This window comes from Copadichromis virginalis, linkage group LG12 (assembly GCF_057382275.1).
Source record: "Copadichromis virginalis isolate Kocher_CV1m ecotype Utaka linkage group LG12, C_Virginalis_male_GT1.1, whole genome shotgun sequence".
NCBI classification, from domain to species: Eukaryota; Metazoa; Chordata; class Actinopteri; order Cichliformes; family Cichlidae; genus Copadichromis; species Copadichromis virginalis.
Genome location: NC_140629.1, coordinates 29,515,427 through 29,531,067, shown reverse-complemented (window position 1 = coordinate 29,531,067; position 15,641 = coordinate 29,515,427). Strand labels below are relative to the sequence as shown.

General features: G+C 39.4%; 1 protein-coding gene across 2 annotated transcripts in view; it reads right to left on the bottom strand.

Moving 5' to 3' along the window:
• Window positions 1-15,641, bottom strand: part of LOC146697255 (calsenilin-like) — a 63,208-nt gene that overhangs the window by 32,431 nt on the left and 15,136 nt on the right. The window contains exon 2 of one of the 2 annotated variants that reach the window (XM_085475899.1): window positions 237-411. In XM_085475899.1, the coding sequence (XP_085332025.1) occupies window positions 237-411 (175 nt within the window). Of the gene's footprint in view, window positions 1-236; window positions 412-15,641 lie in introns of those variants that run through there. The other variant, XM_085475900.1, reaches the window with a different exon arrangement.

Sequence of the window (15,641 nt, the reverse complement as noted above, 5' to 3'; positions counted from 1 at the left end):
GAGAGGGTATTCAGGTTTGTGGACAATATTAATGGTGACCGAGGGTGTAGAGGTTTTTGATAAATGAGCGTATGACTTTAAATTATCTCTTGGTACTTGACCCTGAGGTCAACTGACCAGCTCAGTCTGCAGGAACTTTGGGATTCATGTGTCAAAGCCATTGATCAGTTCAAACTCTTTGTGCTTTCACCCCACATGTCACACTCAGCCTGAGATGCTCATGTCACTCCTCTCACCTTTGTCCTGTGGCTGCGTGCTGGCGATGATCCATTTCACCAGGCAGCACTTCATCAGAGCTCTCCGAGAGAACCGCGGCTTCTGCCACTTCCCAGAATCCTTCACTCTGCCCGGTGCAGGCTCGACGCCGTTGGCATCTCCCAGCAGGCTGCCATCGACCACCTTGCCATCCGCCTGGAGAGAGGGGAAGGGAGGGGATGAGGGAGGAAGAGGAGGAAGCGGGAGAGAATTCAGCACAAAATTAAAATTAAACAAATCTGACTGAAATGTTCAAATGGAGCCAGAGATTATGAGTAAGTGTGTGTGTGTGTGTGTGTGTGTGTGTGTGTGCAAGCCTAGAGAATCTGATTAATCTCTGAACTGCAAGTGTTTCAGGAACTCTTTAAAGAGGTTCAGAAAGAGTTCAGTTCTGGATCTCTTTAGTGTTTTATGAGGTTTTATAAGCACATGAGAGCTTTTCCATTGCCACCAACTGTCTGCTGACATGACGTAACAGTGAACCATGACAGTAAAACAGGGAGCTGAACGATGCTGATGATGTTAATACCAGTTGCTGTTTCCCTCTGTTGCTGTTCCCTTTCTTTAACATTGTTTGCAGCCGCTGTTAATGAGAAATATTGATTAGAGCTGCTAGACTATTCCCACCTACTGAAATTAGTCACATAAACATCTCTCAAATGACATTTAAGAGTGTTTCCACTGTCCCAGGAGTGGAAAGGTCCATCCTTTCATTAAGGAGACTGGAGTTTAGCTCTCACTGGGGGCTATTTTTAAATTTCTTTTGCACCCACCAATTGATTTAGGCATTACAAGTTCTTTGTTATAGTAGATTTGGAAAAAGATGGGATTTGGGGTTTAAAAAGACACTTTCAGAATATTTAATGCATGTTGGAAAGCTTCGTTTTCTAGGTTCCACGGGTACGGTGTCCCAGCCCATCTGAAAGTGATGGCCAAATCCTGCTTTACAGCATTAAAGAGTACGTTTACTGCCTACAACAAAAAAATCATAACCACTGAATATTTTATAAGTCATCCATTTGGACAGAGCTGACCGTTGGGCCTCACCTCTGCCAATTCAACGTTCTGACTTGGACCGCTTCACCGTGTCTGTGTAGTTGGAGCCTTTGTAATGGATTATCAGTGAGGTATCCAAGGATGTTAGGCTTCAGTTTTCCAGAGTAAAAGTCTTTATCTAATTAGTCCTATATGAATTTAGTCCTACTTCATTTCAATAGATGCTTCATCTTATGGTACAATAGAAGAACAAGAGTTTAGCAAAGATTATCATGTGACAAAAACAGAAAATTAAACATATTAATAACCTGAAATAATTATGATGAATAAAACAGTATGGGGTAGGTTATTTTTCTCCATATAAAACCTCTAGAGCTTACACATATGTGTGCCTGTGTGTTGTACCAGTACTGTTTGCCAGTTTGCTACTGTTTGCTAATGCTAGCTAGCTTTCAAACTAAGCTAGCTAGCATTATTAATGCACCCTCGCGCACAAAAAAAACAACATGGAAGTGGCCAGTGATAATATAGAGAAACTAAAAGATGCTAATAGCTCATCATTTATATACATTTTGTGGCGAAGACAACGGCGCATTTATTCAAACAGGAAGTTTAAAGTTTAAGAGATAGATCAAAATAACAGTTACAGCAGCACAAACGATCAGTGGAGGACAACAGACAGTATAAGATGCAATTAAAGGCCAATAAACACATGGAATCATCCAGCACTGATTTAAGAGATTGAGATATCAGTACTCAATACTATATTGACTATACTACATTTATTTTACACAAGCTTCTGTATGGTACATAAGTCAAAACTTTGACGTTGTGAGTTTGTACGTCGAAATTCTGACGTACTAATCTGAAATTTTGCCTTTTTTTTTCCTTGACAAGTCTGCCTGATACTTTTTCTTTTACTTTTTTTTTCCAGTGGCAGATAAACCTTCTTACTAAGAGCCAGACAACAATAACACAACTGGTGAGACACCAACAGTGTATCAGTCACAAAACAGTCTTGAAATTTAAGTAAGGACGGTTTCATATTTCTGGCTACAAATAAAAGCACACAACGTATCTCTGATACCTATTAGATCCAAAAGAAAGAATAAGAGCAAGCCATGCTTAAAGAGATTATTTCCACTTCATCTACAAATATCATGCTCTCACATCTTTAAATAGCTGAAATAACTTTAATTTCAGATTAGTTAAAAGCCTCATTCTGTTCATTTTCATATTTCAGCTCCCTGTAATGCTTACCATGCAAGCCCCATCCCTACCATCTCATTCATATTTAGCATTTATCCGCTTTCATCAGAGGAGATAACGTTTTTGGCTCTAATATATTTTTCAATTTCTTTCCTTCACATCTTGGCATCCTTTCAGTTTTTTTTATCCAGCAAACATTGATTTGATCCGATGCGATCTCTGATTTACTGAGAATGTCTTTTCTTAGATTCTCAATAAGCTCTATTAAGCTGCTCCTGCTGGGTGCATGCAAAATAGTCACATACACACACATGTGCAGGAAGGAAGATGAAAGAGGTGAACAGTGAACAAACAGACACCCCGTTATGCTATTGGCAAGAGAGGGAAGAAAGGGATGACAGAGGGAGAGGAGGGGGGAAAATGAAGATGCAGGGTGCACAAACAAACACACGGAGGATTTTTAACAGCTATTTGATTCTGTGGGAGTCTGACCATGCAAATCCTTTACTTTAAGGCAGAAAGGGAAACAGAGAGAGCGAGAGAAAAAAAAGAAAAAGATGTGAGGAGAACAAGGTCTGCTCATGTTCCTGGAAGAACCGAAGTCAATTACCATAATGAATCGTGGCCCATCTGAGGACGGCCAGAGGACAGAGGGATGGAGGATGGGAAGATAGGAGGTGAAGATATGAAAGCACTTTGCTGGGGAATACATTTTCAAGGTTATTTCTGTGCATCTTCCACATGAACAGATTGGTAAAAACAGCGAAAGATGAGTGGAAAAAGTGGCTGAGAGGGACAACTGCGAGGAAAGAGATGGATGAAGATGGCTTGTATCGTAATGACAACATACAATATCTGTTTAATCGCATGTCAACAGTGACATATATGCTGCAAATGTGCTCAGCAGTGACTCGCTTCTTTGGAGAAGTAGATTATTGGAAAGTGTTGTTTTCAGCGTGGCTTTTAAGAGAAAGTCCCAAACTCCAAAGTGAGGGCCGTAAGACAAACAGATGCAGACAGGCATAGTGCAAACAACAGAAAATGCAGCCCTACATTATTTGTTTATTCATGGGCTGCTGGACATGTAGGCATACTCACAGTCACTCACTCACACACACACGTTTGCAGCTAGTATCTTCTGTTTCTTAACGCTTCAGCTGGCTTTGTCCCGGGGCGGCACTTCCCATTCGTAATGTCTGTACAACATCCACTATAACACTCATGCACATCCTATAAGGGACCCATAACGCTCAGAGCAAACAGAGGAGCCAAGCCGTACGCATCGCTATGCTCTGCCATCAATTATTAAATATAAGTTGCTGGGTTGTTACTTCAGCGGAGGTTGGCTAATGTGAAGCATAAACTCTGGCCTTATTACGTTACAGAGCGAATCTGGATCACTCTAAAATGAAACACAGTCAAAGAGAAACGAAGTTAAAGAGGACTGATGGTGTTTATGTACTCAAAAGTGTACAGTTAAGTCCACAATTTGTTGGAGAATTGCACACTTTTTGTAGTTTTGCCTCTGTCACCACCACAGTAGACTTTAAATCAGGAGTGTCAAACTCAAATACACAGTGGGGCCAAAATTCAAAACTGGAACAAAGTCGCGGGCTAACGTTAATATTTATTGAAATATATTTATTGAAATATATTTATTCATCCAGATATAAGAATGAATCTTTTCTTATGGACTCAAACACGTTTTGCTGAAAAACTGAATCTGGAACAAGCAAAGCTTAATACTAAACAATATATATATTAGCTGTATAATACCAGTAGGCCAGCTCTGATAGTAATTTGGTGTGGCTTCGTGGGCCAAATGTAATTAGGCTGCGGGCCAAATGTGGCCCGCGGGCCAGAGTTTAACACCTATGCTTTAAATGAAACAATAAGCATCTTTAAGATGTTTTCTGACAATGTCTAATCTGACCTTCTTGTTCTTGCGCGTAATCAGTGGTTTGCACCTTCTTGTAGACCCCCAGTCTTTCCATTCATGAAGCCGTTTCTTAATCGGGACTTTGACAATGATACATCTGCCTCCTTAAGCATGCTCTTGACTTGGTTACATATTGTGAAGTTGTTGTTTTTAACTATAAAAATAATTCTCTGATCATGTACTTTACTTGTCTTCTGTCTTCTTTTAGGCCTTTAGGGGTTGCTGAGCTGGTCAGCGCATTCCTCGTCTTTAATTATGTACCAGATGTTGATGTGGCTACTGTTGAAGTTTCTGCTTTATCACTCATTGGTTTAATTGGTTTTTCATCCTAATGATGGCTTCCCTCACTTGCACTGACATCTCTTGGGCTTTTGGGCACAGCACTTTGAATTATATTGAGATATTAGGCTCCATTTGTCATTAAATAATGAGAGAACAAACCTCACTTGGCCATGAAACTGGCTGTAATTCTAAAACAGTTCATGTAACGCAGTTTTGTAAAGCTGGAAGTCTGCATTTTACTCACACATTGTTTAATTTGAAATCCACTGAGGTGGTGTACAGAACCAAAACTACAATAATTCTCTTTTTGCCCAACAAATTATGTGTTTAACTTTTGACTGTTATAATTTCTGCATGCTTATATTTCTATACATAGCCAATGTTTCAAATAACATCAGATTAAGTTATTATGTGTGAGCCAATTCACAATTCAGGCAGCTTTAACCACTCGGTTTCAGGCAGTTTATTTCTACCCTTGGTCCTTTCAGGCACACAGTTCTGGCTGTGAGACAGTAACTGACCCACCTGCTGTTCAAACCTTGTTTAAAAGGGCGAGCTTTTCAGAACAAAGTTGGGTTAAAGCTGTGAGTCGCAAAATGCAGAGAAGGCTAAAATGATGGCGCGTAGACATCTGAGACAGAGGATGGACTCAGGGGCCACAATGAGGCCCAGTGTGAGTCAGTTAATGATTAAACTTAAATTCAAATCATGTAATGCACCACTACATGATAGATAATTAGCATAAGAATCAATTCCTATAAACCTCTGCACATTTAGAAAGACAGTCGCTAGAAAACTTCAGCTTGGTCACAGAGATTGGTGGACAAAGACAAACATGGCAACCCAAAGACAACAGACTTTCACAAACAAGAAGAACAGATGGAGCTGCACTTCCTTCTGGTACAACGACAGAAATATCTCATTCCAAACTGAAATGAAACTCAAATACCAGGAGTTCAACACTTTCTCAGACCAGAACAAAATTCAATATTTACTATAGGAAAACAGTGCCAGGACCTGACAGAAAACTAACACAACTGAGCTTCTCTCTTTAATTCATCTCCATCCTTTTCCCTCTTGTCTTATGATTATAATTAACTTGAACCCCTCTCATCAGATACATTTTTTATTTTCTACTTCTTGAGCAGTATTAGTAGAGTTTTGGTCACTTGGAACAGCCATGCAGGCTGTAAACACAACACTGTGTAACTGTTATGGAGAACGAATCAGGGAGCTGTGTCAGCAAGCAATGTTTACACTGTCAGCAAACACGGATCAGCATTAGCATTAATTTGGTGTTTTATTTCTGGCCACCTGTCGAATCTAAGTCCAATATATTTACCTTATTTTAGCACAGCTTCATTTCCTCTATTTTCTTTGTTTATTTATCTTAACTGACAAACTAATGAGGGAATTATCAGGCTGTTAGGCTTATAAGTGCTTTGCTTTCCTCGACAGGTAGTTGCTACGCTATTTTAGAGTGAAAATGTAACATGAATTTGGCTTTTTAAAAATGTATACTAGTCAAAAACATCTGCTATTGCTTTAAATGGTTATGGCTGCATGGTACTGTAGCTTTTAATGACGTACAGCACATTTGTTTAAATGGTGACAAATTTGAAATGTGAAACCACGAAACATCTCATGTTTCGCTACAGTCCACTCCAAGAGTTAGTGTTGCAGTATAAGTACTTAGGAATAATAATTGATGGCTCGCTGCCTTTTACAACTAACATTTAGTAACTGCTGTCAAAAACTTAAACTGAAACTGTCCTTTCTGTCCCGTTAGGAAAGTAATAGACTTTCAGCCTCTACTCCTACGTCAGTGCTCATTTATAGTGACATGATTTATATGCACGTATCTTCACAATGCATAGATATGCTTAATACCGTCTCCACTGGGGCTTATTCCAAACTCCACCGAACGTTGTATGCTGGGGTCGGTTGGTCTGGTATATTCATGTCATAGACTAAACCACTGCTACATTATTATTTAGAAGGGATTTCTTGCCTTGCTCCTTTCTTAATCCATTAGATTAATGAAAAAATTGTGGGCCGTCACTGCCTAAGATTCATTCCTGCTGTCTGTCCTGAAAGTTTGCACTGAACTTTAACAAAAGAGCCTTTAAATTAGTAGCTTGCTTTCAGAATCTGCAACAAAATCAGCTCACTAAATTAATTTATGGGGATTTTAAATAACCTAGAGCCAGTTACTCTGGGCTGGAAATGTTTTTCCTGAATACCGTTACCCCCTGTAGGCCAACACAATGACCTTTACTGTTCTTTTAGTCATAATTGGCACTGAAAGTCAAAAAGGTTGGTTATTTGTGTTGTATTTTACTTTTTATATTCACTGTTTTTCACTGTGTATCTGTGGTTTTTTTTATACAACTACCATTAATACTATTGGTGTGTGTCTTGGCAAGAACAATGTGGATGTGAATTTTTAATTTTATCAGTCATATTATTAAATAAAGGTTATGTCACAGTCCTCTATCTGTTGGATATTTTTGTTTATTTGAAATATCTTTTGATTCCCAATTTATTTAAATTCCTAAGTGTCAGGTTCACATGTCTTAGTCCCGGTCTCAGTGATTGTTACTTCCTGTTTTATTTTGATAGGCCCTTGTCTCGTGTACTGTGCTTAGTGTTACTTCCCCTTGTCTCAATAGTCAGATTTCCTTCAGTGTATTCCCTTTTTCAGGTAATGCCTGGTATGTGTATATATATTGCCCTTTGTTCCTGTTGTGTTGTCCCTAGTGGTTGTATCCTACCTTGAAGTATGTTTAGATTTGTTTGTTCTTCACCTTGTATTATTTTTGTATCCAGTTTAGGTTAAATAAAAGTGCTTTTTGTTTACTGTTTTCAAGTCTTGCATTTGCATCCTACTCATGCCTGCTGCACAGTCAGCTTGCCTGACAGTGCCTGAGTGTCTGCATTTGGGTCTTCATCTTCACAACAAATATGACAGATTAAGTAAAAAAAATTAAAAATTGCTTATGGCAAGCAGAGCAAAACTGAATCACAAAGGAAAATTATGGGTAGAAGAAATCAGTTCAGTGATGCTAAAAGAGCTGCAGGCTTTAGTAATGAATCCCTGTGTGATTGTCACAGTAAGTGAGAGCAGCTTTAATTTATTTGTAGTAGATATTTCCAAACCACTTTCCCTTCTCTTTTCACACATTTTAACCAAATCATTTCTTCCCTATTTTTGTTAAAAAGCCTAAAAGCCTAAAAGCGTTTTATTCTTGGATTCTTAGTGTGAAAATAGTGCACAACACATAATGATTCAACAATTACGAGCCTGTACAGACAACAGAAAAGGTGAGAAACATGCACACTCTCACTGTGATTTAAGGCACTGTTGCTGACATTATTTGTGTTTTATTGGTTTCTGAAAATGGCTTACACTATGTGTAGAAAAGATGTATAAGTGGGGCCGATGCCATTCAAGATACAGCAGAAGTATTTTCATGCAGAAAGTCTTAAGGAGTTAAATGTTGGGCAGTCGTGTTATAAATTATGTTAGAATACCTGAGAAGGACATTTGAGAGTGAAGTCATTCTGGGAGAATGGCTTAAAGAAGCTCATGACTCTGTGAAAACACAGCAATATGAAAAAAAAAATGAAAGTAAAAGTGATGGAAAGAGGTCTAAGACAGAGAGAGCGGTGTATCCTTGCAATGTTATAACAGCGGATGGGAGTTTCCATTAATAATTTATGAGTGATTAACGAGGCCACAGCAGATTCACTTTCTCTCACTTTCTCTCTGACTCTTTGTGTCAGTGTGACTCAAACTTAGCCAGCAGAGTTCATCTGTGCTCCTCTGCCGCTTCTTCAAGGTCAGCATGAATTTAAACATGCTGTTTTTTCTAATGGCCAAAAGGGGATAACTCCCCTGGTTGCAAAATGAAGTCAGATTGTAAAGAGGCTTACAGAGAAAATGTACTTTTAAGTCTTACTGAATACAGCATGATGTTCGTTTTACAAATTAAAGTCCCACTTAGAGGCAAACAGATGAGAAAGCAGGGTGTGCGTTGGGTTGAACTAGCTTGGGCTTGGGCACACCTAAAACACAGCTAAAACATCACAATGAGACCTGACAATGTTTTTTGTTTTTTTGTTTTTTGCATATTTGTCAAATGTAAATGTTTCAGAATATTATATCCAGTTTATAAAAATTCAATTTATCAAGGAAATAAAAAGCTATCCAAGTCTACCTCCCCCTGTGTGAAAAGGTAAGGTTTCTTGCACCCCTTTTTAAATCCTGAACCCAATTTATTGGGAAAGCTAAGCTCAGTTTCACTAGTCACACTCAGACCTGATTACTGCCAGATCTGCTAGATCAAGAAACCTCTTAAACAAAACCTGTGTGATACAGTGAAGTGGGTTAAAAGATCACAAAAACAGCACATCATGCCATGATCTAAAAAACAGTTGAGAAACAAAGTCACTGACATTTATCAGTCTAGAAAGAGTTACAAAGCCATTTCTGAGGCTTTGGGACTCCAGTGAACTCCAGTGAGAACCATTATCCTCAAAGCGAGAAAATCTGTAACAGTGGTGAATCATCCCAGGTGTGACCAAAATTAGAGCGCATCAGCGACTCATCCAGGACGTCTCACAAGAGCCCAGAAGATCTAAAGAACTGCAGGCATCACTTGCTTCAGTTAAGGTCAGAGTTCAACAATAAAAAAGAGACTTGGCAAAAATGACATCCATGGATGAACCACTCCTGATGAAAAAACCCCACAAAGGCTCAACTCACATTTGCCAAAAAACATCAAGATGATCTCCAAGATTTTTGTGTTAGCTTTCTTCATGTAAAACTGCATTTCTTTAAATTTGCTAAGCTTATTTTTGCTTTATATCAAAAATTATTTGATGATCTGAAAAATTTGAGTGTGGCAAACATGGAAAAAAAAGTAATCAGGAAGGGGACAATTACTTTTTCACAGGACTGTATATACAGTCTGTACTGAGACCATTGACGTGCATTCGAAGCACATCTACAGAAGACGATATAGAGGGTGTGCAGACTATAAATAGACCAAGACCACAATATACGCAGTTGTGTTTGTGTGACTTTGATGGACACTACATTGACTCACACCGATTTCAGCGAGACTGCTGCTACTGCTGTTACTGATGTTGTGTTAGTTTCTTATAATGGCTTACGCTGTTTTTAGAAAAGAAGTATAAATGAGGCTGAACCCATTCAAGATACAGCAAAAATATTTTCATATTGTCGTTCTTAAAGAGTTAAATGTTGGTTATGGTGTTGGTTATGGTGTTTAACCATAACCCTAAAATCTCACCTGAAAAAAAATCAATGATTTATGTTGCTTTCTGTGCCCATAGGCAAGACACAACCACACCATGTGACTGTGTAAACGTCCCCACAGGGAGAGTTAAACCAGCACACACCTCCACATATAACTGTCGCACCTACAGAATAACAACCAGCTATGCTGCAGCTCAGTGATACTGCACTTTCAGAGTTCACTGAAACCCTCCACCTGCACAGAAACAATCAGATTAGCCAGATACAGCTGGTGAGCGAAGTTTTGTTCTGAGGATAATCTGAAAGTGATTTAGGAGTGATACCTTCATTATAAAGAGTTTGGAGAACTGTGTCATTTTCTGCCATTTTAAACACACAAGAGTAGAAGCCAGTGTGTGTATGTGTGCGTGTACTCTTATATAAGCTACAAACATTAGCATATGAATAGTGATAGAAGCTCTCCCCTTTTAGTGGGGGACTGTTTCATTATAAGCAATAGTAAATGTATAGGGTTACTCTACACTAGAATTAAATAGCTCTTTATCATTTTTTCCTTATCTTGTGCACACAAGTTTACAAGTAAAAAAAAAACTTTAATATTTTTTCAGGTTATTAAATCTGAAGTAAGGAAGTAATCTGAAAATAATATTAACCTACAATGTGTCAAGGAGCCCCATTGTTTCACTAAGCAATATTGGATCTACACTGCAGACAGCATTAGTAAACAGGGAACACCACATAGTGTAAACAATGTATGCTATAACCAGCGATATCCGTTCATTGCACAATTGCAAGCACAAAAGCTTCAGTTTGCATGTTGGTTTAATTGGCTGTGAGTGTTTGTCTCTGTCGTTCAGCCTTGCAACTGACAAGCCTGTCCAGGCTCTATGCCACCTTTTCCCTTATGATGGCTGTTTCATTGTCCTGTGGTTTTGAACCCACGGTTTGGGTTTGTTGAGACTTTCTGGTTAAGTATTAAAAATTCTGTTTGATTATGGTTTTCTTGTTTTTGTTGCTTGGAGCTCTTATACTTCAGGTTTTCTTTACTTCTGTAAGTGTCAGCCTCATAGTCTCAATCAGGTTTTAGTTTTCCTTTGTTTTGACTTCTGCTTATTATTTCTTGTGTTAATTTCTAGTTATTTCCTGTTGATTAGTATTACAGGGTTTTTTCATTCCTTGGTATCTGTACCTTCATGTTGTATCGGGTTTATTGTCACTGCGTTTAGTCTTCAGTTCTTGTTAGAGTTAGAATCACTTGGTTTAGCTTCATTGCTTTAGTTAATCACTTAATGACTCATTGTATCTGGTTGTTAAGGCTTCATTTCTGTGTCATGTTACTTCCTGTTTTATTTGTCTCTTATGCCACGTTTTAGTTTTAGTTTTCCATGTCTCGTTATCTGATTGAGTTCAGCTGTGTCTAGTTTCCTAGGTGTCTCCACTCTCCCCCAAGATTTACTGTCTCCCATCACAGTCTCAAGAGCATGGAGGAGATTCCAGGAGATAGTTACTCTAGGAGAGCTGAAGGTTATTACCCATCAGCAGAGTCAGTATCTGCTCCTCTCTATAAGGAGGAACAGCCAACAAAATGACCTCCCGCAGCCCACTGGTGGGAAAGTCTCTGACCAAACAATCAGAAACAGATTTCATGAGGGTGGCCTGAGGACTTGTTTATGTGCTTTTCACACATAAACAAGTTCACTCTGAGCACATGTAACTAATGTTAAAGGGTCTGGAGAAGCTGTGAAGAACGTTATGCTCCCTGTAACATTGTTCTTCACAACCAGTTTGGTTGTGGGTCAGTGATGGTCTGGAGAGGCATATCCTTGGATGGACACACAGACTTCTACAAGCTAGGCAATGATGCCCTGACTGCCATTAGGTGTTGAGATGAAATCTTTGGCCCTATTCTCTGCCTTGTGTGATGAGTCTATATAAGTAGTTCCTGTAGAATGAAGTCATTGATACTGTTGACTGGCCTCCATGGTTGCCTGATCTAAATCCAGCAGAACACCTCTGGGACATTATGTTTTAATCCATCTGATGCCACCAGGTTGCACCTCAGCATGTAAAGAAGCTCAGTGATGCCCTGGTCCAGATCTGGCAGGAGATTCCCAAGACACCCTCTGTCGTATCATTAGGAGCATGCATCATTGTCAAGGATGCATACAAACATGTAAGTTCATACAAACTGCTGAACTGCCACATCACTTTGATTTTTTAGGGCATCTTTGTAGGCTGATAATTTTCATTTGCATCAAACGATGTAGCATCCGTTCATTCCTAACACATTACCCAATCCATATCAGTATATATATCCAGAATGATTCTTTTTCACATTGAGATCTGATGTGTTTTTAAAGTGTTCCTTTAATTTTTTTGAGAAGTTTATATGATGTTGCTGACATATTGCCTGTGCTCTCTGCCTGTTTGTTTTCCTTGTTTGCTCTGCCTTCTGCGCCTTTGTTTTTGTTTGTTTTTTAAGACCTTTAGATTCAGTTGAATTTCTGTTCTGGATTTTCATGTACTTCATACTCCAGCTGAATAATTTCTCTTTCTCTTTTTTGTTTTATCAAGGTTTGTGTCAGGGACTTTTTATGCACCATCTGACAAGCTGGGATATACACCAGCCCCCATGACCCTGAACTGGATAAGCAGAAGAAAATGGCTGGATAGGCCATTATTGTTTGTGAACAAGGTTACATGATTCAGTCCTCTCCTGTTCCTCTCTCTCTCTTCTTACAGAAAAGCTGGATAATGCCACAGAGTAACCATTATGGTGGTTGGCAATTGGACCATTAAGCAAGTGCAACATTAATTCCTTCAAATTCTGCTCCCTCTGTCAACTGAATGCCATTTAAATTGTATTTAATCAGCTACTGTTGTTGTAAAATATACATCTGTCGTGCAAGTTTGGAAACACCAGCTTAGTGTACAGTCATTTCAGCTTAATCTCTAGAAACAGTTGCATGAAAACAGTCCCTGTAGACAGCAAAGTTTTAAAAGGTATCCACTGGCTAACCTGGGAACCACAAAGCACTGGTTGAGAAGTTCCCAGACTGGTTCTACTGGAACCAGGGGGAAAAGGGAGAAAATAAAAAAGATTATGATGTTTCTTCTGTTTTCATCCTAACTACTACAACACAAACATTTATTGTCTCCCAAGTTATATTTCTCTGTCCTATTTATTGTTAAGCATTCCTTTGTAGAACTCTGAGGAGATCTAATTGATCCACAGGGCTGCAACTCAAAGCCTTAACCTGATTTTAGACAGAATGAAACTGAGCGTATGCACACATACACCAACACATCCACAATGGGAAAACAACAGTCATTTCATTAGCCCCTCATTTTAATATTTATTGTATCTCCTCTCCCTGGATGTCTGCACAAATCTGTTCTCAATCGCTCCATCTCGTCACCTCTTCATTCCTTCCAATTTATTTCACAGTCAATCACTCCTTCTCCATCTCTCTCCCGCCTGCAGGGGCACCTCCCCCTCCTCCCCCTCACACACATAATGTCACCTGTCACCATGCTCCTCTCCAGGTGAAGCAGAGATACCAGCTGGGATCTAAACAGAAGGGAAGGCAGACTCAGCCTCTGCATGCCCATGTGTGCTTGCATATGCGGGGAGATAAGGCGAGCAGGCAGAAGGAGGAGCGTGGTGACAAGGACTGACAGCACAAAGGGAGAAGTACAGTGAATACTTGCTAAACCCTCGCACATAACCCATCCAGGCTTCCAGCAGAGTGAGATGCTCTTAAATCTCTGCCTTGCATTTGTGAAGCAGCATGAGAACAACGCAGCTTCACGGGGAGTTGGTTCATTTTGTTGGCACAGTGTGTTGACAAATAACATGGCACAGACTGGCTCTAAAATAGGAAACACCTGGAGTTATGACATCACTGGCAGCAGAAAAATGAAAAGATTGTGCTTGTCCTTTTAAAAGAAATGAAATAAAGGAAAATTCTTCTTATTTAAAACATCTAAATGACAAGAAGTCAGCTGGAGAAAACTCTTGGATAACACCCTCTGTGTTCAGCACGGCGAAACTAAAACTGCCATGAGGATCAGGAACCAGCAGATCCTTACAAACAATAGAATGTGGAGTTTAAAAGAGACGAGGGATTGGTCTAATGAAAAGAAAAAATGAAGCTGCCTTATGAGCAAAGTAGGAGCTAAACATCTGATCCATACCAAATATGTCTCTTGAGAGTCCTCCATCTTTATGGAGAGGAACTTCTGAGTGTTTTTTGTCTGACTGGAAGCAGCTGGGGGAAAAACACCCCACATGTCATCACCTTGTTAGGTTTTCCTTTGTTTTTAATGGCAAGTGTGTTATATGGTCTTGTTTGATTTTCACCAACTTAATATAGCTCCTTGGCTGCTAAATGCTTCATCAAGTCCACCAGCTGGTTTGATACTAAGCAGGAAGTGTACCGATGGTTGATTTTATCAGGGATTTTTTTTCTTTTTTTGTAAAAAGTATCTTGCAGTAGCTAGAAACCATGTTACTGCTGAGATTTGACCAAAATTGCAAAACTGCATCTGTAACACAAAAATAGCAGGAGGAGCTCCACAGAGATGAAGGAGCATCATGCAGAGCCTGGTAGTGATTCCTTATGGTTTTGTTGCTAAGAGCCCATAGTACATATGTCATTTAATCATGTTAATGTACATTCATGCAGCTTTACATTCTTAAATGCCTACAAACTGCACACTCCTTGTCTTTATTTCCTCTCTCTGTTTCACCAGCAAAAGAAAAAAACGGGGCATTGTTCCATGTCACTAACGTTTTTAAATTTAACTGGCAAAGATGTCAAATTTCAGTTTTTAGTCACGTGGCTGCCGCAGTGCCACAGTGCCGAAATTATGCTCATAACAACGCAGTCAAACAACACATCAGGACACTATTCATAATAACAAAGACAGATGGACGCATCGGGACACCATGCTGAAAACACAGCCAAACGGGAGGAAGCACAGCGAGACGACCAAAGTAAAGCCGCAATGATACAGATGCCTTTTGTCAGCTCAGAACTCCACGTGGACAATCAGCCAAAATAGTAGCCCCAGGAGGTCAGCGTGACTTCAAAAAAAAGAGTGTGACGTGGACACTCTGATGGACAGACCTCAATTCTTTTTCTCCAGCAAACAGGAGTAGCCTTACTTATCTCATACTGGGATTCTGAGCAGTCTGAAATATGCTTTTTTTTATTTAGCTCCTCCCCCTTTAAGCCAACCCTCAGCTTAAACCAAGTCTCTTCTGAGTGGCTGAGCCTACCAAACAGAGCGGGAGGTTTGACAGGCTGCTATGCCCATAGGAACAGTGTATGCCTGAAATTATCATATTGATAACCTCTCTCTGACATTAATATCCAAAATTAAAAGTGATGTTCTTGCAAGTTGAGCTCATTAATTACTTTTATCATTTTTAATATGAGCTTCCACCATTAATTCTTTTAAAAATGTCTTCATTTTTGATTGGGTCTAAACCTAATGAAGGCACAGTTATAATGGTGGAAATGCACTGCACAGTTACGTAACAGTCAAATATTGATACAGCCAATGTATTGATTTTGTAAAGCACAGACAGCAATTGTTGTGCTGCCAGTAGTGACAAGAGATCAGAAAGCCCTCATACAGTGGGGCAAAAAAGTATTTAGTCAGCCACCG